We start from the raw sequence: 26130 nt of genomic DNA on the forward strand, positions 1-26130 counted from the left end.
CATGAGGTGATGGCGGCGGATGAATGGCACGATAATGGGCCTCAGGATCTCGTTATGGCATCTCTGTGCATTCAAATTGCCATTGATAAAATGCAATTGTGTTTGTTGTCCGTAGCTTATGCCTGACCATACCATAACCCCACCATGGGGCACTCTGTTCACAACATTGACATCGGCAAACCGTTCGCCCACACGACGTCATACACGCTCTCTGCCATCTGTCCAGTACAGTTGAAACCGGGATTCATCCATCGAAGGTAAGCATTTGCCCACTGACTGCAGTCAGGTGAAGACTACAGGAGGTTGGTGACACCTTAATTGTGGGGAACGGGCTCGTGGTAATGGCTGGAGCGGAATAGGTGGAATGGTATCAAATACATCAAACACATGGTTCCCATTCTATTTGCTCCGTTCCAGCCATTATTATGAGCCATTCTCCCCTCAGCAGCCTCCACTGGACAAGACCCTGGTGAGGACGATGATCACACAGATGAGCTTCCCTGAGACGATTTCTGACAGTTTATGCAGAAATTCTTTGGTTGTGCAAACCCACAGTTTCATCAGCTGTCCGGGTGGCTGGTCTCAGACGATCCCGTAGGTGAAGAAGACGGATATGGAGGTCTTGGGCTGACGTGTTTACACGTGGTCTGCGGTTGTGAGGCCGGTTGGACGTACTGCCAAATTCTCTAAAACGTTGGAGGCGGCTTATGGTAGAGAAATTAACATTAAATTCTCGGGCAACAGCTCTGATGGACATTCCTGCAGTCAGCATGCCAATTGTGGTATTGTGTTGTGTGACAAAACTGCACATTTTAGATTGGCCTTTTATTGTCTCCACCACAGCTGTCAAGTGGATGGATTATCTTGGCAAAGAATAAATGCTCACTAACAGGGATGTAAAATAATTTATGCACAACATTTGAGAGAAATAAGCTTTTTGTGCATATGGAACATTTTGTGGATCATTTATTTCAGCTCATGAAACTTGGGCCCAACACTTCACATGTTGCATTGATATTTTTGTTTGTGTAGTTAAGGTAGGGGTTAAGGTAGGTGCTTTTATCAACGCGGGTGTAGTATTTACATACAGTAGCATTGCTTTCAATTGTATTGGGTTGCACAAAAACTTTCCGTGGGAAGCCAGAAGTTAAATACAATTGCATTTGAACCTACTGTGCGTTGGGCAGGACGGTTGGTCATTATGGCTTGGGAATTTGAGACAAAATATCTAAAGGATCGTATTATTAAACACACTTACCAAACGTGGGTATGTTGTAGACCCACTTCCTCTCTGCTTACTTAATGTCAAAATAAAAGTCCCCCACAAGTTATTCATTTTTTCTCCACATATGGTGCACGTGCAGGACCTTTATTTTGACATGAGGTCAGCAGAGAGGAAGTGGGTCTACAACAGACCCACGTTTGGAAAGTCTGTTTAATAATATGATCCTTTAAGATATTTTGTCTCAATACAATTGAAAACAACGCTAGTGTATAAAATTAGAACCGCGTTGCTAAGAGTGCAGGAAAATTAGACAGGTGTCAAATACTGTAGCTAGCTAGATACATTTGATATTGTATTGTATTGTGATCACCTTGAGAAAGTGTCCACCTATCATACTTTTTTCTAAACCAAAACTTGGCACGGCATTGGTCCTTGTCCACCTTCATGGCCTATGGCTATGTTATGCACCCCCTTATAATTAGCAGTAATGACTATAGAACAATCACATTTATTAGTTTGTAACTGTGGTACATCTACACAGAGGGTTAAAAACCTCCAATCCTCCAATTTAACCTATTTGATCATAGAGAACTCCAGTAACCACAATTCCTGCTACTGTTTACATCCCATTCGGGACGTCATTCAATAAGCGACAAGATAACCGCTGACAACTTTCTAACTGAAGACAGATTTATAATTATGGCTTTCATTTGAGTTTTGTTCTCAATAAATACTTTTGCGCGATATTGATTGCTCGATAATATGCGTGTGAATGCTCATCTTGCGATTGGAGACCAGCAATAACGTGTTATTTCAAATTTCGCGCTGTACAGACCGCCAGACGATAGGCTGGTATTCAGGCTAGCTAATCAACAGTTAATTAGTTACCACTGCTAACTCGCTAGCTAGCTAGATCCAAACGTATCATCTCCCCAATTCTGCTCATCAAAAAAAATGCAAACGACCGACATTGGAAACAAGGAGGAGGGAAAAGTATGGCATCGAAAACCAACACCAAGTAATACTGGGTAGGTCGTTTCAAAGGATAACGTTAGCTCATAACTCACTTGTTGAGTCTCCATCACCTTGTGATAGTGAAGCCTGGCTGTTGAGTGTTGTTGATCGTAAACGAGAGGGGAATGTTATTGTCTGTTTCTGCATATCTTGAAGAGAAGCTGTGCTTTGCATTCTTGTCTGACAGCTAGACGTGCATCTTGTATGTAGACCACAATAACAGTTTTTGCTTTAACAGTATCGTGGTCACAGTGATTCGCAGTGCAGCTGCCTACCAGTCCAAAACAGTCCGCTTCCTTCATGTCACCTTCGACACTACAGGGGACTCTTTCCTGGCTGGAGATCACCATGGGAATATTTATGTCTTAGACATCACCAGAAACAGGTGCAGTATGTCACACTGTCAACACCACAATATTGCATTGCAATACTCTTACTGGTGCAGGCTGTGCTCATACCTGTTCTGTCTCTTTCCAGGTTTAGACTTGTCCAGAAAACCGGTCAAGCATGCACTGCCTTGGCCTTCAACTTGCGCAGAACAACGGAATTCTTGGTTGCTCTTGCAGACTACTCCATCAAGTGCTTTGACAAAGGTTTGACTCCTTACATTGCTGCTTAATAATTGTTTTCCAAAAGGTTAGGAACTGATTAGCTGATTGAGGAGGGTAAAGTCATCTTCTGTGGTGTATTGGCCTGTATACCCAAACTTCCAGTACGTTGAAAGACCAATGATTCCATCAGATAATGGAGTTTTTGCTGGGTGTTTGCCAATTGGAACCAAAAAGTGATTGATTTGATTGTTTGATTCCGTCAGATACGAAGCAGCTGGTGAGCTGGATGCGGGGTCACGAGGGGGCGGTATCCTCTGTGTCGGTCCATGGCTCTGGCCGCTACGCCATCAGTACATCAGCTGACACGGCTCAGCTCTGGGACCTGGACACCTTCCAGAGGAAGAGGAAACTCAATGTCCGCCAATCTGTCGGCATACAGAGGGTTAGATCATTCACATTTACACAACTGAATCATTTCATTTTTCAGATTTGACAGTACAATGAATACATCATGGCAAAATTCACACAGTGCCTTTTTATATTTTACATTTTGTAGAACTCTAAACAATTGATCTGAATTTGTGAAAATTCATTTTAACTCTGTGTGTTATTTTTTTCTAGGTGTTCTTTCTTCCTCTGGGGAACACCATCCTCAGCTGTTTCAACGATGACTCCATCTTTGCCTGGGAGAGTGACACGTTGTTCTGCAAATACCAGCTGCCTGTTCCTGATGAGGGACCCAGGATACACTACAAGGCATTTGCTGTCACACGGTGTGTGTGTGTGTGTTTTTGAACGGTTGAGTGGAAGTGGAAGTCTAATATACAAAAGTGTGTCTGTCTTTGGGGCTATGACTATTACAGATAAGCCCTGAACAACAAAGCAGATGTTCAGTACCAGTGATGTCCTCCTAAAACCATCTGTGTTCTCTTGACAGTGATGGGAAGATTCTGGCTGCAGGGGGCAGATCCAACCTTCTCCATCTGTGGTGTCTGGACACCAGGCAGCTGCTTAGAGTGGTCCAGATGCCTCCCAAGGTCCGCTCTGTCAGACAGCTGGAGTTCCTACCAGACAGCTTCGATGGTGGGGCCAGCCAGGTATGTATTCATTCATTCTATTTATTCATCCTTTAACCAAGGAAGTCACGTTGAGTTTTACATATCTTTTTCAAGAGAACCCTTGCCAAAAAAGCAGCCAATGTACAGCCAATGCTATCTGATACTGAGGTATTTTGGAGAACATGCTTTATTTGTCTCGGTGGTTGGAAAATGAGAAAACCTTTAGTTTTTGTTCTTCAGACTCTTGGGGTGCTGAGTCAGGATGGTGTGATGCGTTTCATCAACATCCAGACCTGCAAGCTGCTCTTCAACATCGGATCCCATGATGACGCCATCACCTCAGCCACCGTCAGTCCCAACGGACGCCATATTGTCACGATAATGGACAACGGCAGCCTAAACATCTACAGTGTTCAGTGTCTGACCCAGGACTACAACAAGGTAGCAATCATCAGAGTGATTAGAAAGGCCATTCATCTGACACGTGTCCTTGAATTTTGCTAAATGACCCAGGCAGCTTCGTTTCATCTGTGTAGTTTTTAGATTAGCACACATCCGTCATGTTTCTGCCTTCCCCTGAGCCACTCGTCATCCTCTCCTAGCCTCCTCCGTCCCTGGTCAAAGTGGTGTCTGGTGGAGAGTGTTCCGCTCTGACAATGAAGGTGAAGTCAGAAGGGGTCCAGCGGCCGGCCAAAAACCCTGGTCGACGGGTCAAGACCAAAGTCCTGAGGCCTCCAGCTGTCCCCATGACAGAGGATAAAGAGGTACAGATGTAGGATATTCATTGGATCACTCTTTTGTTGCACAACAGGAAATGAAAACTTGTATTCAAGGTTTTAAAAGGCTTCTGAAGTTTGTAATTTCCCCTTGAAAATTTGCGATTTTGACCCCTACAAAAAAAAATCCATTAATTATAATCAATATTATAATTCACATTTCCTGTTGCTCCAAGATTATTTTCCCTCTGTAGCAAACTGCCTCAAATTAAGAGCCTACACCTGTAGAGCATGCAGAAACACATGGCAGACAGAAGCATAGATACTTGTGGTATAATCTCATAGTGGCCTTATAATAGCATGACCTTATTTACTTCTCTGGTCTGGAGCCAAGCTGTCTAATGATTTTACCATTGGTTTTCCTCATCCCACATTTTGAATGATGTTGTTTTGAATCAAGTGAGGCATTCAACTGATTTGTGGCTTTTCTTTTTCAGAATGAACTGCCTGACGGTCTAAACAAGAAGAGACTTGTGACGTTACTGAAGGCATTTGGAGAATATCCAGCTAAATACAGGTAACTAACTACAAATCAGGAATCGGGGGCCAAGGTGTCACAGTTTTAACGAGGGGCAGCAACATACAAATGTGCTCCTTATACACTACAGTAAACGGTGCTCCTTTAGACACTACAGTAAACGGTGCTCCTTTAGACACTACAGTAAACGGTGCTCCTTTAGACACTACAGTAAACGGTGCTCCTTTAGACACTACAGTAAACGGTGCTCCTTCAGACACGGCAGTAAACGGTGCTCCTGTAGACACCACAGTAAACGGTGCTCCTGTAGACACCACAGTAAACGGTGCTCCTTTAGACACTACGGTAAACGGTGCTCCTTTAGATACTGCAGTAAACGGTGCTCCTTTAGACACTACAGTAAACGGTGCTCCTTTAGACACTACAGTAAACGGTGCTCCTTTAGACACTACAGTAAACGGTGCCCCTTCAGACACGGCAGTAAACGGTGCTCCTGTAGACACCACAGTAAACGGTGCTCCTTTAGACACTACGGTAAACGGTGCTCCTTTAGATACTGCAGTAAACGGTGCTCCTTTAGACACTACAGTAAACGGTGCTCCTTTAGACACTACAGTAAACGGTGCTCCTTTAGACACGGCAGTAAACGGTGCTCCTTCAGACACGGCAGTAAACGGTGCTCCTGTAGACACCACAGTAAACGGTGCTCCTTTATACACTACGGTAAACGGTGCTCCTTTAGACACTACAGTAAACAGTGCTCCTTTAGACACTACAGTAAACGGTGTTCCTTTATACACTACGGTAAACGGTGCTCCTTTATACACTACGGTAAACGGTGCTCCTTTAGACACTACAGTAAACAGTGCTCCTTTAGACACTACAGTAAACGGTGCTCCTTTATACACTACGGTAAACGGTGCTCCTTTAGACACTACGGTAAACGGTGCTCCTTTATACACTACAGTAAACGGTGCTCCTTTAGACACCGCAGTAAACGGTGTTCCTTTATGATGATCATGCGTTTATTTGTCAGGATGTTTGTGTGGAGGTCCCTCCTGCGTCTACCAGAGAACCACGCAGCTTTCAGCAGTCTGACCGATAAAGGCCTGCACTCTGCCTACCTCAGCATCCAGGAGCGGTACCCCATCAAGAGCCACAAACTGCAGCGGGGACTTCAACGGTATACTTACCACTTACCTGGCTGGCACTATGGGCCTGCTGTCATGTTGGCCTGGGCACCTTCAGATCATATGGAATTATTCATAGTAGGAGCTAATGGTTCTTCCATTTTTATCAAAACGTCCTTGATGATTAATTATTGTGATGGGTGTATCTGACAGTGCTGTCATTTCCATCTCTTGTCTGCCTACAGAGTGTTGTCTGCACTAGCCCACTGGGCGGCCATCTTTGGAGAGACAGACTACCTCCCTCTGATGGCGTTTCCCTTCGTCAAGCTCTTCCAGAATAACCCACTGCTCTGTTTTGAAGTGGTCGCCACCACTATAGGTACTGTACACACTGTACACACAATACACACTGTACACACAGTATACACAATAAACACAATATACAGTATACACAATACACACTGTACACACAGTATACACAATACACACAGCATACACAATACACACTGTATACACAATACACACAGTATACACAATATACACAGTACACACAATATACACAGTACACACAGTATACATAGTACACACACTACTAGAAACTGAATCATGTTTCACTTGTCCTTTCATGTCGGCCCTGTTTGCTAACTTAGCGTTGCTGAATATTTGTCACTTTTTCAGTTTGCTTTTTCGTGTACCTTGTTTATGTAACTTTGGTTGTAAAATAGGGTATTGACAGTTTTGTTTGTCCTTTGCAGTGAACTGGTGCCAGCACTGGTTTGAATACTTCCCCAACCCTCCTCTCAACGTACTGAGCATGGCAGAGAATGTTCTGGCTCACCATGACAAGGAACTGCTGCAGCACCTCATCGACTGTGGAGTCACCTCTCAGGTGAGACGACCAGGAGATCTCTTTTTAAACTCTCCTTACAACTGTATTATAATGCCACTAGTATTGTACGGTTGTTATTTTATCTGCTCCCACAAACAAGCGTTCAGTGATACATTTCCACTCGCTGTTAGAGACTCTCTTCTCTGAGATGTTGACCAGAGAAAAGTGGCTGAAACTCTTTAATAACCTCTATCTCTCCTCTCTCTCCTCCAGCTGTATGTGTGGCCCCTGTTAGAGACTCTGTTCTCTGAGGTGCTGACCAGAGATGAGTGGCTGAAACTCTTTAATAACCTCTATCTCCCCTCTCTCTCCTCCAGCTGTATGTGTGGCCCCTGTTAGAGACTCTGTTCTCTGAGGTGCTGACCAGAGATGAGTGGCTGAAACTCTTTAATAACCTCTATCTCTCCTCTCTCTCCTCCAGCTGTATGTGTGGCCCCTGTTAGAGACTCTGTTCTCTGAGGTGCTGACCAGAGATGAGTGGCTGAAACTCTTTAATAACCTCTATCTCTCCTCTCTCTCCTCCAGCTGTATGTGTGGCCCCTGTTAGAGACTCTGTTCTCTGAGGTGCTGACCAGAGATGAGTGGCTCAAACTGTTTGACAACGTCTTCTCTAACCATCCTGCCTTCTTATTGGTATCTGTGGTCTCATATGTCACCTGCTGCCGTGGCCCACTACTGCTCTGCAGCCACAAAGAGGACTTTGAGGTAAGAGGTTTTATATAAACCATGGGAAGGTTTGAGGTAAGATGTTTTATATAAACCATGGGAAGGTTTACAGTAAGATGTTTTATATAAACCATGGGAAGGTTTACGGTAAGAGGTTTTATATAAACCATGGGAAGGTTTACGGTAAGATGTTTTATATAAACCATGGGAAGGTTTACGGTAAGATGTTTTATATAAACCATGGGAAGGTTTACGGTAAGAGGTTTTATGTAAGCCATGGGAAGGTTTACGGTAAGATGTTTTATATAAACCATGGGAAGGTTTACGGTAAGATGTTTTATGTAAACCATGGGAAGGTTTACGGTAAGATGTTTTATGTAAACCATGGGAAGGTTTACGGTAAGATGTTTTATATAAACCATGGGAAGGTTTACGGTAAGAGGTTTTATGTAAACCATGGGAAGGTTTACGGTAAGATGTTTTATGTAAACCATGGGAAGGTTTACGGTAAGATGTTTTATGTAAACCATGGGAAGGTTTACGGTAAGATGTTTTATGTAAACCATGGGAAGGTTTACGGTAAGATGTTTTATGTAAACCATGGGAAGGTTTACGGTAAGATGTTTTTTGTAAACCATGGGAAGGGACACTTTCATTGGTTAGGCCCTTTATATGACTTCATGTTATGACTATATGCCACTATATATGTTGTCATGACTACTGCGACAGTCTCCGAATTGCATATTAAGGATGAATATTGAAGAACAGAGCATTATTTGCATCATTTTAACATGGTTAGTCTAGTCTAATGTATTAGTTGTTCACAGCAAAGCTGCATTTTTATAAATAAAAAAATATTGCAAGCATAGATTGGTAACTTTTCTTTTCTCCAAATTTGGCACAAACAAACTACAGGACTGACTTGATCAAAAATAATGGTACTGATTGACCTATATGTAGCGAGGTTATAAGCAGTTATAAACCCTCATATCCATCACCCTGTTTGACCTACAGCAGGGTTCTTCAACCTTTTCTTGGCCAGGGACCCCTTCCCCAGGGACCCATTCCCAGAACCCCTCCCAGGGACCCCTTCCCCAGAACCCCTCCCAGGGACCCCCTCCAGGGACACCTTCCCCAGGGACCCATTCCCAGAACCCCTCCCAGGGACCCCTTCCCCAGGGACCCATTCCCAGAACCCCTCCCAGGGACCCCCTCCAGGGACACCTTCCCCAGGGACCCATTCCCAGAACCCCTTCCCAGGGACCCCCACCAGGGACCCCCACCAGGGACCCCTTCCCCAGGGACCCATTCCCAGAACCCCTCCCAGGGACCCCCCTCATACATTAGCAAATATAATAATAATTAAATGCACATGTCTTATCATCAGGTGAATGATAATGTCAAGGAGAAGTAATCAACGTTTTTTTTTAAAGAATAGATTTGGTTAATAGTGTTTCATTATTTTGACCTCAACATATTTTATAGTTGGAAGAGGAAGTGCCCTTTTCCTAAGAGCAGCTGTTTAGCTGGTTAAACAAAGGTTAGCCAGGTGTTGGCAAAAAGTCCAGAAATCCTACCAGCAGCCATCGGTACTTGTCGTACTGGTAGTCTATTAGCAAGGGCTTTTTCAAAGCCTTTTGTCAGCTGCTCCAATGAGTGTGATTGGCTCATTATAAGGAGTTGAGAAATACAGTTGACATCATTAGAATAAAGATATTCTCCTCCTTTCTACTGTAGGTAGGTCATCCACAATGTGTTCACCCCCAGTTGAATACCCCTTGACCTAGAGGCTTGGAACTTTGTATGTAGGTGACTTTTCTCATGCTGAACAAATTTGCCTCAAGGACCCATCAAAGCACTGTCACACTGAGTGGATATTCACACTGTTCTCAGGGCAGGTCTGCCGGTTTTGACTAGAAGAAGTGACTTTTCTCATGCTGAACACATATTCCTCAAGGACCCATCAAAGCACTGTCACACTGAGTGGATGTTCACACTGTTCTCAGGGCAGGTCTGCCGGTTTTGACTAGAAGAAGTGACTTTTCGCAGCAGGTTAAGAGAACGTACGCAGCAGGTTAGGAGAATTAACATGGTAGGTTAGGAACATTTGGTTAAGGGTTAGCTAAAACACGATATATTTTCCCCGATAAGACTTTTAACATATTTAGCTACAACTAAGCTTGCCCTGAGAACAGTCTTGGTTTCCACTAATGCTGTCAGGGACTTTTAGGTAAACCTTTTTTATTTTTTTATTCAACATTTTTTAAATGTTTTTGCTTAATTAAGAGATGGCTGAGTTATTGATAAATCAGGAAGTCCATTTTAAATCCTTTGTAAATCCACTCCACAATGGTCTATCAACGTGGAACTTTTTAGGGTCATCAGAGACATTACCATGATGAACCCTATTCAGTTTGGCGTTGATATCGTAACTATTACCCAGGTGTCCTTTCTGCCATCCTATGAACCCCGCTCATTGCTGCTTGCAGCTACAGTATATGTACCTTCTTCTTCATGAAGGGAAAATGCACCCTTGATTCTCTCCCTGCCTCCCTCTTTCTCTCCCTCCCAGTATTTCTTCCACCACCGTAACAACCTGGACGTCAGCTCCGTGATAAAGGAGACCTACAGGCTGATGGAGAGCACCCCAGCAGACATCCACCCCAGGAACATGCTGGATGACTTTCAGCCTCTGACCAGGGGACAGTACCCTGTCTTCAACAAGTACCCCACCTACATAGTGGAGTACCAGTCTCAGGAGAGAGAGAGGATACGCCAACAGGAAGTGGACTACCTCAGAGAGAGGTCAGATTATACCATTGGCATCTTATCCTTTCTGTGGCATTCTAGAACACTGGCAAAGACGATAAGGTTCACACAAAGTCAAACTCTTAATATCTTATCTCTGTTTTTCTTGCAGTAGCAAGGGGGAAAAGCTTGACACGGACGTTTCGGTCAAAGCCTTCTTCGGTATTTGTGTCAAAGAGCAGTGTCAGATATGTGTGCGTGTCTCTCCAGGCAGGCGGTGCAGGAGCTGCGTGCGAAGGCGGTTCAGAGGCAGGCTGAGGACGAGGCATGGTACACCCAGCAGGAGATACTGCAGCAGGCTGAGGAGAAACGCAGGGACATCCTACAGCAGGAGGAGAGCAAGCTGGCTGAACAGAGAACCAGGTCAGAGAACAGACAGACAGTCATCTATGTCTGCCAATTTATTACTACATCAATCATCAATCATTCAGGTAGCCTAGTGGTTAGAGTGTAGGGACGGCAGGTCGCCTAGTGGTTAGAGTGTAGGGGCAGGCAGGTAGCCTAGTGGTTAGAGTGTAGGGACGGCAGGTAGCCTAGTGGTTAGAGTGTAGGGGCAGGCAGGTAGCCTAGTGGTTAGAGTGTAGGGGCAGGTAGCCTAGTGGTTAGAGTGTAGGGACGGCAGGTAGCCTAGTGGTTAGAGTGTAGGGGCAGGCAGGTAGCCTAGTGGTTAGAGTGTAGGGACGGCAGGTAGCCTAGTGGTTAGAGTGTAGGGACGGCAGGTAGCCTAGTGGTTAGAGTGTAGGGGCAGGCAGGTAGCCTAGTGAATAGAGTGTAGGGGCAGGCAGGTAGCCTAGTGGTTAGAGTGTAGGGGCAGGCAGGTAGCCTAGTGGTTAGAGTGTAGGGACAGGCAGGTAGCCTAGTGGTTAGAGTGTAGGGACGGCAGGTAGCCTAGTGGTTAGAGCGTAGGGACGGCAGGTAGCCTAGTGGTTAGAGCGTAGGGGCGGCAGGTAGCCTAGTGGTTAGAGCGTAGGGGCGGCAGGTAGCCTAGTGGTTAGAGCGTAGGGGCGGCAGGTAGCCTAGTGGTTAGAGCGTAGGGCGGCAGGTAGCCTAGTGGTTAGAGCGTAGGGGCGGCAGGTAGCCTAGTGGTTAGAGCGTAGGGGCGGCAGGTAGCCTAGTGGTTAGAGCGTAGGGGCGGCAGGTAGCCTAGTGGTTAGAGCGTAGGGGCGGCAGGTAGCCTAGTGGTTAGAGCGTAGGGGCGGCAGGTAGCCTAGTGGTTGCGTAGGGCGGCAGGTAGAGTGGTTAGGCGTAGGGGCGGCAGGTAGCCTAGTGGTTAGAGCGTAGGGGCGGCAGGTAGCCTAGTGGTTAGAGCGTAGGGCGGCAGGTAGCCTAGTGGTTAGAGCGTAGGGGCGGCAGGTAGCCTAGTGGTTAGAGCGTAGGGCGGCAGGTAGCCTAGTGGTTAGAGCGTAGGGGCGGCAGGTAGCCTAGTGGTTAGAGCGTAGGGGCGGCAGGTAGCCTAGTGGTTAGAGCGTAGGGGCGGCAGGTAGCCTAGTGGTTAGAGCGTAGGGCGGCAGGTAGCCTAGTGGTTAGAGCGTAGGGCGGCAGGTAGCCAGTGGTTAGAGCGTAGGGGCGGCAGGTAGCCTAGTGGTTAGAGCGTAGGGGCGGCAGGTAGCCTAGTGGTTAGAGCGTAGGGGCGGCAGGTAGCCTAGTGGTTAGAGCGTAGGGGCGGCAGGTAGCCTAGTGGTTAGAGCGTAGGGGCGGCAGGTAGCCTAGTGGTTAGAGCGTAGGGCGGCAGGTAGCCTAGTGGTTAGAGCGTAGGGGCGGCAGGTAGCCTAGTGGTTAGAGCGTAGGGGCGGCAGGTAGCCTAGTGGTTAGAGCGTAGGGCGGCAGGTAGCCTAGTGGTTAGAGCGTAGGGGCGGCAGGTAGCCTAGTGGTTAGAGCGTAGGGGCGGCAGGTAGCCTAGTGGTTAGAGCGTAGGGGCGGCAGGTAGCCTAGTGGTTAGAGCGTAGGGCGGCAGGTAGCCTAGTGGTTAGAGCGTAGGGCGGCAGGTAGCCTCAGTGGTTAGAGCGTAGGGGCGGCAGGTAGCCCAGTGGTTAGAGCGTAGGGGCGGCAGGTAGCCAGTGGTTAGAGCGTAGGGGCGGCAGGTAGCCTAGTGGTTAGAGCGTAGGGCGGCAGGTAGCCTAGTGGTTAGAGCGTAGGGGCGGCAGGTAGCCTAGTGGTTAGAGCGTAGGGGCGGCAGGTAGCCTAGTGGTTAGAGCGTAGGGGCGGCAGGTAGCCTAGTGGTTAGAGCGTAGGGGCGGCAGGTAGCCTAGTGGTTAGAGCGTAGGGGCGGCAGGTAGCCTAGTGGTTAGAGCGTAGGGCGGCAGGTAGCCTAGTGGTTAGAGCGTAGGGGCGGCAGGTAGCCTAGTGGTTAGAGCGTAGGGGCGGCAGGTAGCCCAGTGGTTAGAGCGTAGGGGCGGCAGGTAGCCTAGTGGTTAGAGCGTAGGGGCGGCAGGTAGCCTAGTGGTTAGAGCGTGGGGCGGCAGGTAGCCTAGTGGTTAGAGCGTAGGGGCGGCAGGTAGCCTAGTGGTTAGAGCGTAGGGGGGCGGCAGGTAGCCTAGTGGTTAGAGCGTAGGGGCGGCAGGTAGCCTAGTGGTTAGAGCGTAGGGGCGGCAGGTAGCCTAGTGGTTAGAGCGTAGGGGCGGCAGGTAGCCAGTGGTTAGAGCGTAGGGGCGGCAGGTAGCCTAGTGGTTAGAGCGTAGGGCGGCAGGTAGCCTAGTGGTTAGAGCGTAGGGGCGGCAGGTAGCCCAGTGGTTAGAGCGTAGGGCGGCAGGTAGCCTAGTGGTTAGAGCGTAGGGGCGGCAGGTAGCCCAGTGGTTAGAGCGTAGGGGCGGCAGGTAGCCTAGTGGTTAGAGCGTAGGGGCGGCAGGTAGCCTAGTGGTTAGAGCGTAGGGGCGGCAGGTAGCCTAGTGGTTAGAGCGTAGGGGCGGCAGGTAGCCTAGTGGTTAGAGCGTAGGGGCGGCAGGTAGCCTAGTGGTTAGAGCGTAGGGGCGGCAGGTAGCCTAGTGGTTAGAGCGTAGGGACGGCAGGTAGCCTAGTGGTTAGAGCATTGGGCCAGTAACCGAAAGGTTGCTAGATCGAATCCCTTGAGCAAGGCAGTTAACCCACTGTTCCCCGGGCGCCGAAGACGTGGATGCCGATTAAGGCAGCCGCCCACACCTCTCTGATTCAGAGAGGAAGACACATTTCAGTTGAATACATTCAGTTGTACAATTTGACTAGCCCCCCCCCCTCCCCCCTTTCCAAGCCAGAACTGTGTCTGCATCATGTAGGAGGAGTATTCAGTCAGGATCCTCAGAAGGAAGAACATTCTGAGGTACCGTGACACTCTCCATGTCATAGTTATTGATCCTCATAAATGACTTGGTACAGGCCCATAAAATGTGATGTCACTAATTAAGCTGAAAGACTTGAGTTCCCTGTTCCAAGGTTTATTTATCTTAACAGTCTGTAATGTGTTCCAAGGTTTATTTATCTAACAGTCTGTAATGCATCCCCAGGTTAGTCTGACAGTCTGTAATGTGTTCCAAGGTTTATTTATCTAACAGTCTGTAATGTGTCCCCAGGTTAGTCTGACAGTCTGTAATGTGTCCCCAGGTTAGTCTGACAGTCTGTAATGTGTTCCAATGTTTATTTATCTAACAGTCTGTAATGCATCCCCAGGTTAGTCTGACAGTCTGTAATGTGTTCCAAGGTTTATTTATCTAACAGTCTGTAATGTGTTCCAAGGTTTATTTATCTAACAGTCTGTAATGCATCCCCAGGTTAGTCTCTGACAGTCTGTAATGTGTTCCAATGTTTATTTATCTAACAGTCTGTAATGCATCCCCAGGTTAGTCTGACAGTCTGTAATGTGTTCCAAGGTTTATTTATCTAACAGTCTGTAATGTGTTCCAAGGTTTATTTATCTAACAGTCTGTAATGTGTTCCAAGGTTTATTTATCTTAACAGTCTGTAATGTGTTCCAAGGTTTATTTATCTGACAGTCTGTAATGTGTCCCCAGGTTAGTCTCTGACAGTCTGTAATGTGTCCCCAGGTTTATTTATCTAACAGTCTGTAATGTGTCCCCAGGTTAGTCTGACAGTCTGTAATGTGTCCCCAGGTTTATTTATCTAACAGTCTGTAATGTGTTCCAAGGTTTATTTATCTGACAGTCTGTAATGTGTCCCCAGGTTTATTTATCTAACAGTCTGTAATGTGTCCCCAGGTTAGTCTGACAGTCTGTAATGTGTTCCCAGGTTAGTCTCTCTAACAGTCTGTAATGTGTTCCAAGGTTTATTTATCTAACAGTCTGTAATGCGTCTCCAGGTTAGTCTGACAGTCTGTAATGTGTTCCAAGGTTTATTTATCTAACAGTCTGTAATGCGTCTCCAGGTTAGTCTCTTTGACAGTCTGTAATGTGTCTCCAGGTTAGTCTCTCTGACAGTCTGTGTCTCCAGGTTAGTCTCTCTGACAGTCTGTAATGCGTCTCCAGGTTAGTCTCTCTGACAGTCTGTAATGTGTCCCCAGGTTAGTCTCTCTGACAGTCTGTAATGTGTCTCCAGGTTAGTCTCTCTGACAGTCTGTCATGTGTCCCCAGGTTAGTCTCTCTGACAGTCTGTGTCTCCAGGTTAGTCTCTCTGACAGTCTGTGTCTCCAGGTTAGTCTCTCTGACAGTCTGTAATGCGTCTCCAGGTTAGTCTCTCTGACAGTCTGTAATGCGTCCCCAGGTTAGTCTCTCTGACAGTCTGTAATGCGTCTCCAGGTTAGTCTCTCTGACAGTCTGTGTCTCCAGGTTAGTCTCCCTGACAGTCTGTAATGTGTCCCCAGGTTAGTCTCTCTGACAGTCTGTAATGTGTCTCCAGGTTAGTCTCTCTGACAGTCTGTAATGTGTCTCCAGGTTAACAGCCATGAAGCGTGAGTTGAAGGTGAAGGAGCTCCAGCTGATGGATGCTGCCAGGAGACGCTTCCTGCAACAGCAGCAGGACCAGAGACTGACTGAACTACACAGACTGGACGAGCAGATACAGAGGAAGGTCTGTTTTCACTTCAGTCACCTCCCTGTATTTAATATTGAAAGAAGAGATCCATTCCATCCTTTTATTTTGTGTGTAATGTGATGGGGTGTCTATATGTACTCCACTGTCTAATGGGGTGTCTATATGTACTCTACGGTCTATAATGGGGTGTCTATATGTCCTCTACTGTCTAATGGGGTGTCTATATGTACTCTACTGTCTATAATGGGGTGTCTATATGTACTCTACTGTCTATAATGGGGTGTCTATATGTACTCTACTGTCTATAATGGGGTGTCTATATGTACTCTACTGTCTATAATGGGGTGTCTATATGTACTCTACTGTCTATAATGGGGTGTCTATATGTACTCTACTGTCTAATGGGGTGTCTATATGTCCTCTACTGTATATAATGGGGTGTCTATATGTCCTCTACTGTATATAATGGGGTGTCTATATGTCCTCTACTGTATATAATGGGGTGTCTATATGTCCTCTACTGTCTAATGGGGTGCCTATATGTCCTCTACTGTATATAATGGGGTGTCTATATGTACTCTGCTGTATATAATGGGGTGTCTGTCCTCTACTGTATATAATGGGGTGTCTATATGTCCTCTACTGTATATAATGGGGTGTCTATATGTCCTCTACTGTATATAATGGGGTGTCTATGTCCTCTACTGTATATAATGGGGTGTCTATATGTACTCTACTGTATATAATGGGGTGTCTATATGTCCTCTACTGTATATAATGGGGTGTCTATATGTACTCTACTGTATATAATGGGGTGTCTATATGTCCTCTACTGTATATAATGGGGTGTCTATATGTACTCTACTGTATATAATGGGGTGTCTATATGTACTCTACTGTATATAATGGGGTGTCTATATGTCCTCTACTGTCTATAATGGGGTGTCTATATGTACTCTACTGTCTATAATGGGGTGTCTATATGTACTCTACTGTATATAATGGGGTGTCTATATGTCCTCTACTGTATATAATGGGGTGTCTATATGTACTCTACTGTATATAATGGGGTGTCTATATGTCCTCTACTGTATATAATGGGGTGTCTATATGTACTCTACTGTATATAATGGGGTGTCTATATGTACTCTACTGTATATAATGGGGTGTCTATATGTCCTCTACTGTATATAATGGGGTGTCTATATGTACTCTACTGTATATAATGGGGTGTCTATATGTACTCTACTGTATATAATGGGGTGTCTATATGTACTCTACTGTCTATAATGGGGTGTCTATATGTACTCTACTGTATATAATGGGGTGTCTATATGTACTCTACTGTCTATAATGGGGTGTCTATATGTACTCTACTGTATATAATGGGGTGTCTATATGTCCTCTACTGTATATAATGGGGTGTCTATATGTCCTCTACTGTATATAATGGGGTGTCTATATGTCCTCTACTGTATGGTGTGTTTGTTGGGCTCAGATGAACACCAGAGACCAGGAGACGGCAGCAGCAGTACAGGATATACAAGTCAGACAGATGGAGCTGGAAGCACAGAGACGGCTGTTTGAACAGGTCAGTGACTGTCCTCATCACAACAACAATGTGCAGAGACCTGCCCCTGAGACAAACACCATCTCGTCATTCACATTCTATTCCGTGCAGCATAAAGTTAAGACACCACACGTCATTTAACATTGGCCATTTTTAACGCTGTCCAGCTACAATATGGCTTGGTCTTCATTCACCAGACCGTGATGTCACCATGTAATCCTTGTGATGTAGCAACTGGCCAAGGAGCAGGTGCGTGTGACTCAGGAGGTCAGAGCAGAGGTGGATACCAGGAGACACAGGTCAGAGGTCGAGGAGACCACCTTCCAACACCTCCTTAACAACGACACTGACGTCAGCCTGGGAACCAAGAAGGTGAGCATTTATCTACTGTATACTTCCAGAGACTGAAATATAGGGGGTTATTAAACAATGACTGGAGAGAGAGAGACTGACCTCCTCCCCGTTTCAGGTTCTAGACTGAAATATAGGGGGTTATTAAACAATGACTGGAGAGAGAGACTGACCTCCTCCCTGTCTCAGGTTATAGACTGAAATATAGGGGGTTACTGAACAATGACTGGAGAGAGAGAGACTGACCTCCTCCCCGTCTCAGGTTCTAGACTGAAATATAGGGGGCTACTGAACAATGACTGGAGAGAGAGACTGACCTCCTCCCTGTCTCAGGTTATAGACTGAAATATAGGGGGTTACTGAACAATGACTGGAGCGAGAGACTGACCTCCTCCCTGTCTCAGGTTATAGACTGAAATATAGGGGGTTACTGAACAATGACTGGAGAGAGAGAGACTGACCTCCTCCCCGTCTCAGGTTCTAGACTGAAATATAGGGGGTTACTGAACAATGACTGGAGAGAGAGAGACTGACCTCCTCCCCGTTTCAGGTTCTAGACTGAAATATAGGGGGTTATTAAACAATGACTGGAGAGAGAGAGACTGACCTCCTCCCGTCTCAGGTTCTAGACTGAAATATAGGGGGTTATTAAACAATGACTGGAGAGAGAGAGACTGACCTCCTCCCCGTCTCAGGTTCTAGACTGAAATATAGGGGGTTACTGAACAATGACTGGAGAGAGAGACTGACCTCCCCGTCTCAGGTTCTAGACTGAAATATAGGGGGTTATTAAACAATGACTGGAGAGAGAGAGACTGACCTCCTCCCCGTCTCAGGTTCTAGACTGAAATATAGGGGGTTACTGAACAATGACTGGAGAGAGAGAGACTGACCTCCTCCCCGTCTCAGGTTCTAGACTGAAATATAGGGGGTTACTGAACAATGACTGGAGAGAGAGAGACTGACCTCCTCCCTGTCTCAGGTTATAGACTGAAATATAGGGGGTTACTGAACAATGACTGGAGAGAGAGACTGACCTCCTCCCTGTCTCAGGTTCTAGACTGAAATATAGGGGGTTACTGAACAATGACTGGAGAGAGAGAGACTGACCTCCTCCCCGTTTCAGGTTCTAGACTGAAATATAGGGGGTTATTAAACAATGACTGGAGAGAGAGAGACTGACCTCCTCCCCGTCTCAGGTTATAGACTGAAATATAGGGGGTTATTAAACAATGACTGGAGAGAGAGAGACTGACCTCCTCCCCGTCTCAGGTTCTAGACTGAAATATAGGGGGTTATTAAACAATGACTGGAGAGAGAGAGAGACTGACCTCCTCCCCGTCTCAGGTTCTAGACTGAAATATAGGGGGTTACTGAACAATGACTGGAGAGAGAGAGACTGACCTCCTCCCCGTCTCAGGTTATAGACTGAAATATAGGGGGTTATTAAACAATGACTGGAGAGAGAGAGAGACTGACCTCCTCCCCGTCTCAGGTTCTAGACTGAAATATAGGGGGTTATTAAACAATGACTGGAGAGAGAGAGACTGACCTCCTCCCCGTCTCAGGTTATAGACTGAAATATAGGGGGTTATTAAACAATAACTGGAGAGAGAGAGACTGACCTCCTCCCCGTTTCAGGTTCTAGACTGAAATATAGGGGGTTATTAAACAATGACTGGAGAGAGAGAGACTGACCTCCTCCCCGTTTCAGGTTCTAGACTGAAATATAGGGGGTTATTAAACAATGACTGGAGAGATAGAGACTGACCTCCTCCCTGTCTCAGGTTCTAGACTGAAATATAGGGGGTTATTAAACAATGACTGGAGAGAGAGCGAGACTGACCTCCTCCCCGTTTCAGGTTCTAGACTAAAATATAGGGGGTTATTAAACAATGACTGGAGAGAGAGAGACTGACCTCCCTGTCTCAGGTTCTAGACTGAAATATAGGGGGTTATTAAACAATAACTGGAGAGAGAGACTGACCTCCTCCCCGTCTCAGGTTCTAGACTGAAATATAGGGGGTTATTAAACAATGACTGGAGAGAGAGAGACTGACCTCCTCCCCGTCTCAGGTTCTAGACTGAAATATAGGGGGTTATTAAACAATGACTGGAGAGAGAGAGACTGACCTCCTCCCCGTCTCAGGTTCTAGACTGAAATATAGGGGGTTATTAAACAATGACTGGAGAGAGAGAGACTGACCTCCTCCCCGTCTCAGGTTCTAGACTGAAATATAGGGGGTTATTAAACAATAACTGGAGAGAGAGACTGACCTCCTCCCCGTCTCAGGTTCTAGAGGAGTGTTTAGCTGAAGCAGGCCAGCTGGGAGTGGACACCGAGTGGCAGGCTGAGGTGATGAGGCGTCTAGACCAGGAGGATGCAGCCCGGGACAGACACCACCACCATCTGGCTGGACTACACAGAGAGACCCTCACCAAGGAGCAGCAGCTAGTTAACATCATGGAGGACGTAGAGGGACAGAGGGTAGGAGGAGAGATGATGATGTAGAGGGTATATACAGTAGGTCATGAGGACGTAGAGGGATAGAGGGTAGGAGAGATGATGTAGAGGGTATATACAGTAGGTCATGAGGACGTAGAGGGACAGAGGGTAGGAGGAGAGATGATGTAGAGGGTATATACAGTAGGTCATGAGGACGTAGAGGGACAGAGGGTAGGAGGAGAGATGATGACGATGTAGAGGAGGGTATATACGGTAGGTCATGAGGACGTGGAGGGACAGAGGGTAGGAGGAGAGATGATGTAGAGGAGGGTATATACGGTAGGTCATGAGGACGTAGTGGGACAGAGGGTAGGAGGAGAGATGATGTAGAGGGTATATACAGTCGGTCATGAGGACGTAGAGGGACAGAGGGTAGGAGGAGAGATGATGTAGAGAGTATATACAGTAGGTCATGGAGGGTCCTGTTAGTTACTGTACCTGTTGATCAACTGGAGAATTGATTTATGGTGGGAGGAGGGTGTGTGTTCAGTGGTAGGAGGGGGTGTGTTCAGCAGGAGGTGTACAGTGTGTTCAGCAGGAGGTGTACAGTGTGTTCAGCGGGAGGAGTGCAGTGTGTTCAGCGGGAGGAGGGGGTGTGCAGTGTGTTCAGCAGGAGGAGGGGGTGTGCAGTGTGTTCAGCAGGAGGTGTGCAGTGTGTTCAGCGGGAGGGGGTGTGCAGTGTGTTCAGCAGGAGGAGGGGGTGTGCAGTGTGTTCAGCAGGAGGGGGTGTGCAGTGTGTTCAGCAGGAGGGGGTGTGCAGTGTGTTCAGCAGGAGGAGGGGGTGTGCAGTGTGTTCAGCCATTGTGCGTTTCAGTGGGAGGAGGTGGTGTCTCAGAAGGCCCAGCTAGAGGAGCAGAGGCAGGCTGCAGCCACAGCCGAGGCCAACAGGAGAGTCTTCCTCAGCCAGGAGGAAGAGGAGAACGAGCAGCACAGAGACAACCTCCGCAGGAGCCAGGACCACTCACTCAGTGAGCCCAGCCTCATAGAAATATATGTTGTGGAGAGAATAGGCAGTCAGGTCCTCTATACATTATATATCTATCTGCAGTATGCTGAGCATTCTACCCCACCACCCACACTACTACATTACAGTCCTGTCACCTAAGGTTTCAGTGTTCCTCTAAGCTAATAGTTGATGTTGAAGGTATCAGTGTTCCTCTAAGCTAATAGTTGATGTTGAAGGTATCAGTGTTCCTCTAAGCTAATAGTTGAAGGTTACAGTGTTCCTCTAAGCTAATAGTTGAAGGTTACAGTGTTCCTCTAAGCTAATAGTTGAAGGTATCAGTGTTCCTCTAAGCTAATAGTTGAAGGTTACAGTGTTCCTCTAAGCTAATAGTTGAAGGTTTCAGTGTTCCTCTAAGCTAATAGTTGAAGGTTACAGTGTTCCTCTAAGCTAATAGTTGAAGGTTACAGTGTTCCTCTAAGCTAATAGTTGAAGGTATCAGTGTTCCTCTAAGCTAATAGTTGAAGGTATCAGTGTTCCTCTAAGCTAATAGTTGAAGGTTTCAGTGTTCCTCTAAGCTAATAGTTGAAGGTTACAGTGTTCCTCTAAGCTAATAGTTGAAGGTTACAGTGTTCCTCTAAGCTAATAGTTGAAGGTTACAGTGTTCCTCTAAGCTAATAGTTGATGTTGAAGGTTACAGTGTTCCTCTAAGCTAATAGTTGATGTTGAAGGTTACAGTGTTCCTCTAAGCTAATAGTTGAAGGTATAGTGTTCCTCTAAGCTAATAGTTGATGTTGAAGGTTACAGTGTTCCTCTAAGCTAATAGTTGAAGGTTTCAGTGTTCCTCTAAGCTAATAGTTGAAGGTTTCAGTGTTCCTCTAAGCTAATAGTTGAAGGTTACAGTGTTCCTCTAAGCTAATAGTTGATGTTGAAGGTATCAGTGTTCCTCTAAGCTAATAGTTGATGAAGGTTACAGTGTTCCTCTAAGCTAATAGTTGATGAAGGTTAGTGTTCCTCTAAGCTAATAGTTGATGAAGGTTACAGTGTTCCTCTAAGCTAATAGTTGAAGGTTACAGTGTTCCTCTAAGCTAATAGTTGAAGGTTACAGTGTTCCTCTAAGCTAATAGTTGAAGGTTACAGTGTTCCTCTAAGCTAATAGTTGAAGGTTACAGGGTTCCTCTAAGCTAATAGTTGAAGGTTACAGTGTTCCTCTAAGCTAATAGTTGAAGGTTAGTGTTCCTCTAAGCTAATAGTTGAAGGTTAGTGTTCCTCTAAGCTAATAGTTGAAGGTTACAGGGTTCCTCTAAGCTAATAGTTGATGTTGAAGGTTTCAGTGTTCCTCTAAGCTAATAGTTGATGTTGAAGGTTTCAGTGCTCCTCTAAGCTAATAGTTGAAGGTTACAGTGTTTCTCTAAGCTAATAGTTGAAGGTTACAGTGTTTCTCTAAGGTAGGCTGTGTACGGGGTGTTGGTGACTAATACAGTATGTTTTGGCAGGTCAACAGTGGGAGATGAGAGCCAGGTCTCCGTGCTCCACTAGTGGCCTGCTTCACAATCCTGTTGCTTCTCCTGGTCCTCATCAGTCTCAACAACATCACAGTCCCAACAACATCTGTCTAAACAACCAGTCCACCTCAGACGACTCCACTTGCTGTGAGTGTTTCTGACTGTCTGTACCACATTTATTTAACCAGGTAGACCAGTTCAGAACAGGTTCTTATTTACAACTGTGACCTGGACAAGAGGAAGCAAAGCAGTGTGACACAAAACAGAGTTACACCTGGAATAAACACATGTACAGTCAATACCAATAGAAACACACTTACACCTGGAATAAACACATGTACAGTCAATACCAATAGAAACACAGAGTTACACCTGGAATAAACACATGTACAGTCAATACCAATAGAAACAGAGTTACACCTGGAATAAACACATGTACAGTCAATACCAATAGAAACAGAGTTACACCTGGAATAAACACATGTACAGTCAATACCAATAGAAAAACAGAGTTACACCTGGAATAAACACATGTACAGTCAATACCAATAGAAAAACAGAGTTACACCTGGAATAAACACATGTACAGTCAATACCAATAGAAACGGAGTTACACCTGGAATAAACACATGTACAGTCAATACCAATAGAAAAACAGAGTTACACCTGGAATAAACACATGTACAGTCAATACCAATAGAAAAACAGAGTTACACCTGGAATAAACACATGTACAGTCAATACCAATAGAAACACACTTACACATGTACAGTCAATACCAATAGAAAAACAGAGTTACACCTGGAATAAACACATGTACAGTCAATACCAATAGAAACAGAGTTACACCTGGAATAAACACATGTACAGTCAATACCAATAGAAACGGAGTTACACCTGGAATAAACACATGTACAGTCAATACCAATAGAAACAGAGTTACACCTGGAATAAACACATGTACAGTCAATACCAATAGAAACACACTTACACATGTACAGTCAATACCAATAGAAACAGAGTTACACCTGGAATAAACACATGTACAGTCAATACCAATAGAAAAACAGAGTTACACCTGGAATAAACACATGTACAGTCAATACCAATAGAAACACAGTTACACCTGGAATAAACACATGTACAGTCAATACCAATAGAAAAACAGAGTTACACCTGGAATAAACACATGTACAGTCAATACCAATAGAAAGAGTTACCCCTGGAATAAACACATGTACAGTCAATACCAATAGAAACACACTTACACATGTACAGTCAATACCAATAGAAAAACAGAGTTACACCTGGAATAAACACATGTACAGTCAATACCAATAGAAACAGAGTTACACCTGGAATAAACACATGTACAGTCAATACCAATAGAAACACACTTACACATGTACAGTCAATACCAATAGAAACACAGTTACACCTGGAATAAACACATGTACAGTCAATACCAATAGAAACACAGTTACACCTGGAATAAACACATGTACAGTCAATACCAATAGAAACACAGTTACACCTGGAATAAACACATGTACAGTCAATACCAATAGAAACATAGTTACACCTGGAATAAACACATTTACAGTCAATACCAATAGAAACAAATCTACATTCACTGTTTCTACAGGTCTGTACTCCAGAAGAAAATATCAACAGAATTGTCATCTACTAAGACATTATTCAGTGTTCCCACTAATCTTGCTGAGTGTACATCCATACAGTAAGTCCCTGAAGAGTCCTGTGGTGTCTTGTTTTCTCAGTCTCTCTGGACCGGGGTCGAGGGGAGCTGGACTGCAGAGAGAGGGAGTTGATGCAGAACATCAGAGAGCTGCGGCAGAAACTGGCGGCCCGCGCCAAAAACTCCAACTCTACCGTCTCCCAGTAACCACGACGACACACAAACACACCTGCTGTGCCTTTTCGTTTTGCATATCTAGACTTAAAGGAAACTGAAATGGTTTGTGGTTTTCTGCTCGTTTGTCCGTTTGAAAGAAGATGCTGATATTATTTGCCTTAACAAACAGCTGTCCTCTAACCACAACCCTGGTGTTGACTAGTTAAAGAGGTAAACAGCTGTCCTCTAACTACAACCCTGGTGTTGACTAGTTAAAGAGGTAAACAGCTGTCCTCTAACCACAACCCTGGTGTTGACTAGTTAGAGGTAAACAGCTGTCCTCTAACTACAACCCTGGTGTTGACTAGTTAAAGAGGTAAACAGCTGTCCTCTAACTACAACCCTGGTGTTGACTAGTTAAAGAGGTAAACAGCTGTCCTCTAACTACAACCCTGGTGTTGACTAGTTAAAGAGGTAAACAGCTGTCCTCTAACCACAACCCTGGTGTTGACTAGTTAAAGAGGTAAACAGCTGTCCTCTAACTACAACCCTGGTGTTGACTAGTTAAAGAGGTAAACAGCTGTCCTCTAACCACAACCCTGGTGTTGACTAGTTAAAGAGGTAAACAGCTGTCCTCTAACCACAACCCTGGTGTTGACTAGTTAAAGAGGTAAACAGCTGTCCTCTAACCACAACCCTGGTGTTGACTAGTTAAAGAGGTAAACAGCTGTCCTCTAACCACAACCCTGGTGTTGACTAGTTAAAGAGGTAAACAGCTGTCCTCTAACCACAACCCTGGTGTTGACTAGTTAAAGAGGTAAACAGCTGTCCTCTAACTACAACCCTGGTGTTGACTAGTTAAAGAGGTAAACAGCTGTCCTCTAACTACAACCCTGGTGTTGACTAGTTAAAGAGGTAAACAGCTGTCCTCTAACTACAACCCTGGTGTTGACTAGTTAAAGAGGTAAACAGCTGTCCTCTAACTACAACCCTGGTGTTGACTAGTTAAAGAGGTAAACAGCTGTCCTCTAACTACAACCCTGGTGTTGACTAGTTAAAGAGGTAAACAGCTGTCCTCTAACTACAACCCTGGTGTTGACTAGTTAAAGAGGGATTAAATGAAAGCATTCCATGGTCTTAATGAGATTTGTAGCACAACTCTCTCCTGTGTATATTTTGTTATTTAAGTTGTTTTTAAGTATTGTTGTATCAACTCTGCCTTGTTGACTAGTTTCAGTCTTTGACAGACTATACTCACCAGTCGTGCTCTGGTCTGATGGTGACTTATGACTTGCTAACCTCAGCATAGGTATCCAGGTCATTCACCTTTTAATAAAGCCTTAGCAAATCAAATTGTATTTGTCAGATTCTTGGTAAACAACAGGTGTGGACTAACAGTGTAATGCTTGGTAAACAACAGGTGTGGACTAACAGTGTAATGCTTGGTAAACAACCGGTGTAGACTAACAGTGAAATGCTTGGTAAACAACAGGTGTAGACTAACAGTGAAATGCTTGGTAAACAACAGGTGTGGACTAACAGTGAAATGCTTGGTAAACAACAGGTGTGGACTAACAGTGAAATGCTTGGTAAACAACAGGTGTGGACTAACAGTGAAATGCTTGGTAAACAACAGGTGTAGACTAACAGTGAAATGCTTGGTAAACAACCGGTGTAGACTAACAGTGAAATGCTTGGTAAACAACAGATGTAGACAACAGGTGTAGACTAACAGTGACATGCTTGGTAAACAACAGGTGTAGACTAACAGTGAAATGCTTGGTAAACAACAGGTGTAGACTAACAGTGAAATGCTTGGTAAACAACAGGTGTGGACTAACAGTGAAATGCT

General features: G+C 45.3%; 1 protein-coding gene across 1 annotated transcript; it reads left to right on the forward strand.

Moving 5' to 3' along the window:
• The first annotated feature begins 1817 nt into the window (after positions 1–1817).
• tbc1d31 (TBC1 domain family, member 31) lies at positions 1818–25631 on the forward strand. Its single transcript, XM_065027338.1, has 22 exons — positions 1818–2253; positions 2478–2624; positions 2717–2832; positions 3054–3232; positions 3412–3563; positions 3728–3887; positions 4089–4289; positions 4451–4612; positions 5062–5141; positions 6139–6285; positions 6478–6611; positions 6988–7121; positions 7647–7826; positions 10360–10592; positions 10806–10958; positions 15452–15587; positions 17050–17142; positions 17353–17493; positions 19766–19960; positions 20793–20946; positions 22418–22573; positions 24205–25631. The coding sequence occupies exons 1-22, from the start codon at positions 2180–2182 to the stop codon at positions 24327–24329; spliced, it is 3252 nt and encodes a 1083-aa protein (XP_064883410.1). The 5' UTR covers positions 1818–2179; the 3' UTR covers positions 24330–25631.
• Positions 25632–26130: the final 499 nt, after the last annotated feature.

The sequence above is a fragment of the Oncorhynchus nerka genome, linkage group LG14 (genome assembly GCF_034236695.1).
Source record: "Oncorhynchus nerka isolate Pitt River linkage group LG14, Oner_Uvic_2.0, whole genome shotgun sequence".
NCBI classification, from domain to species: Eukaryota; Metazoa; Chordata; class Actinopteri; order Salmoniformes; family Salmonidae; genus Oncorhynchus; species Oncorhynchus nerka.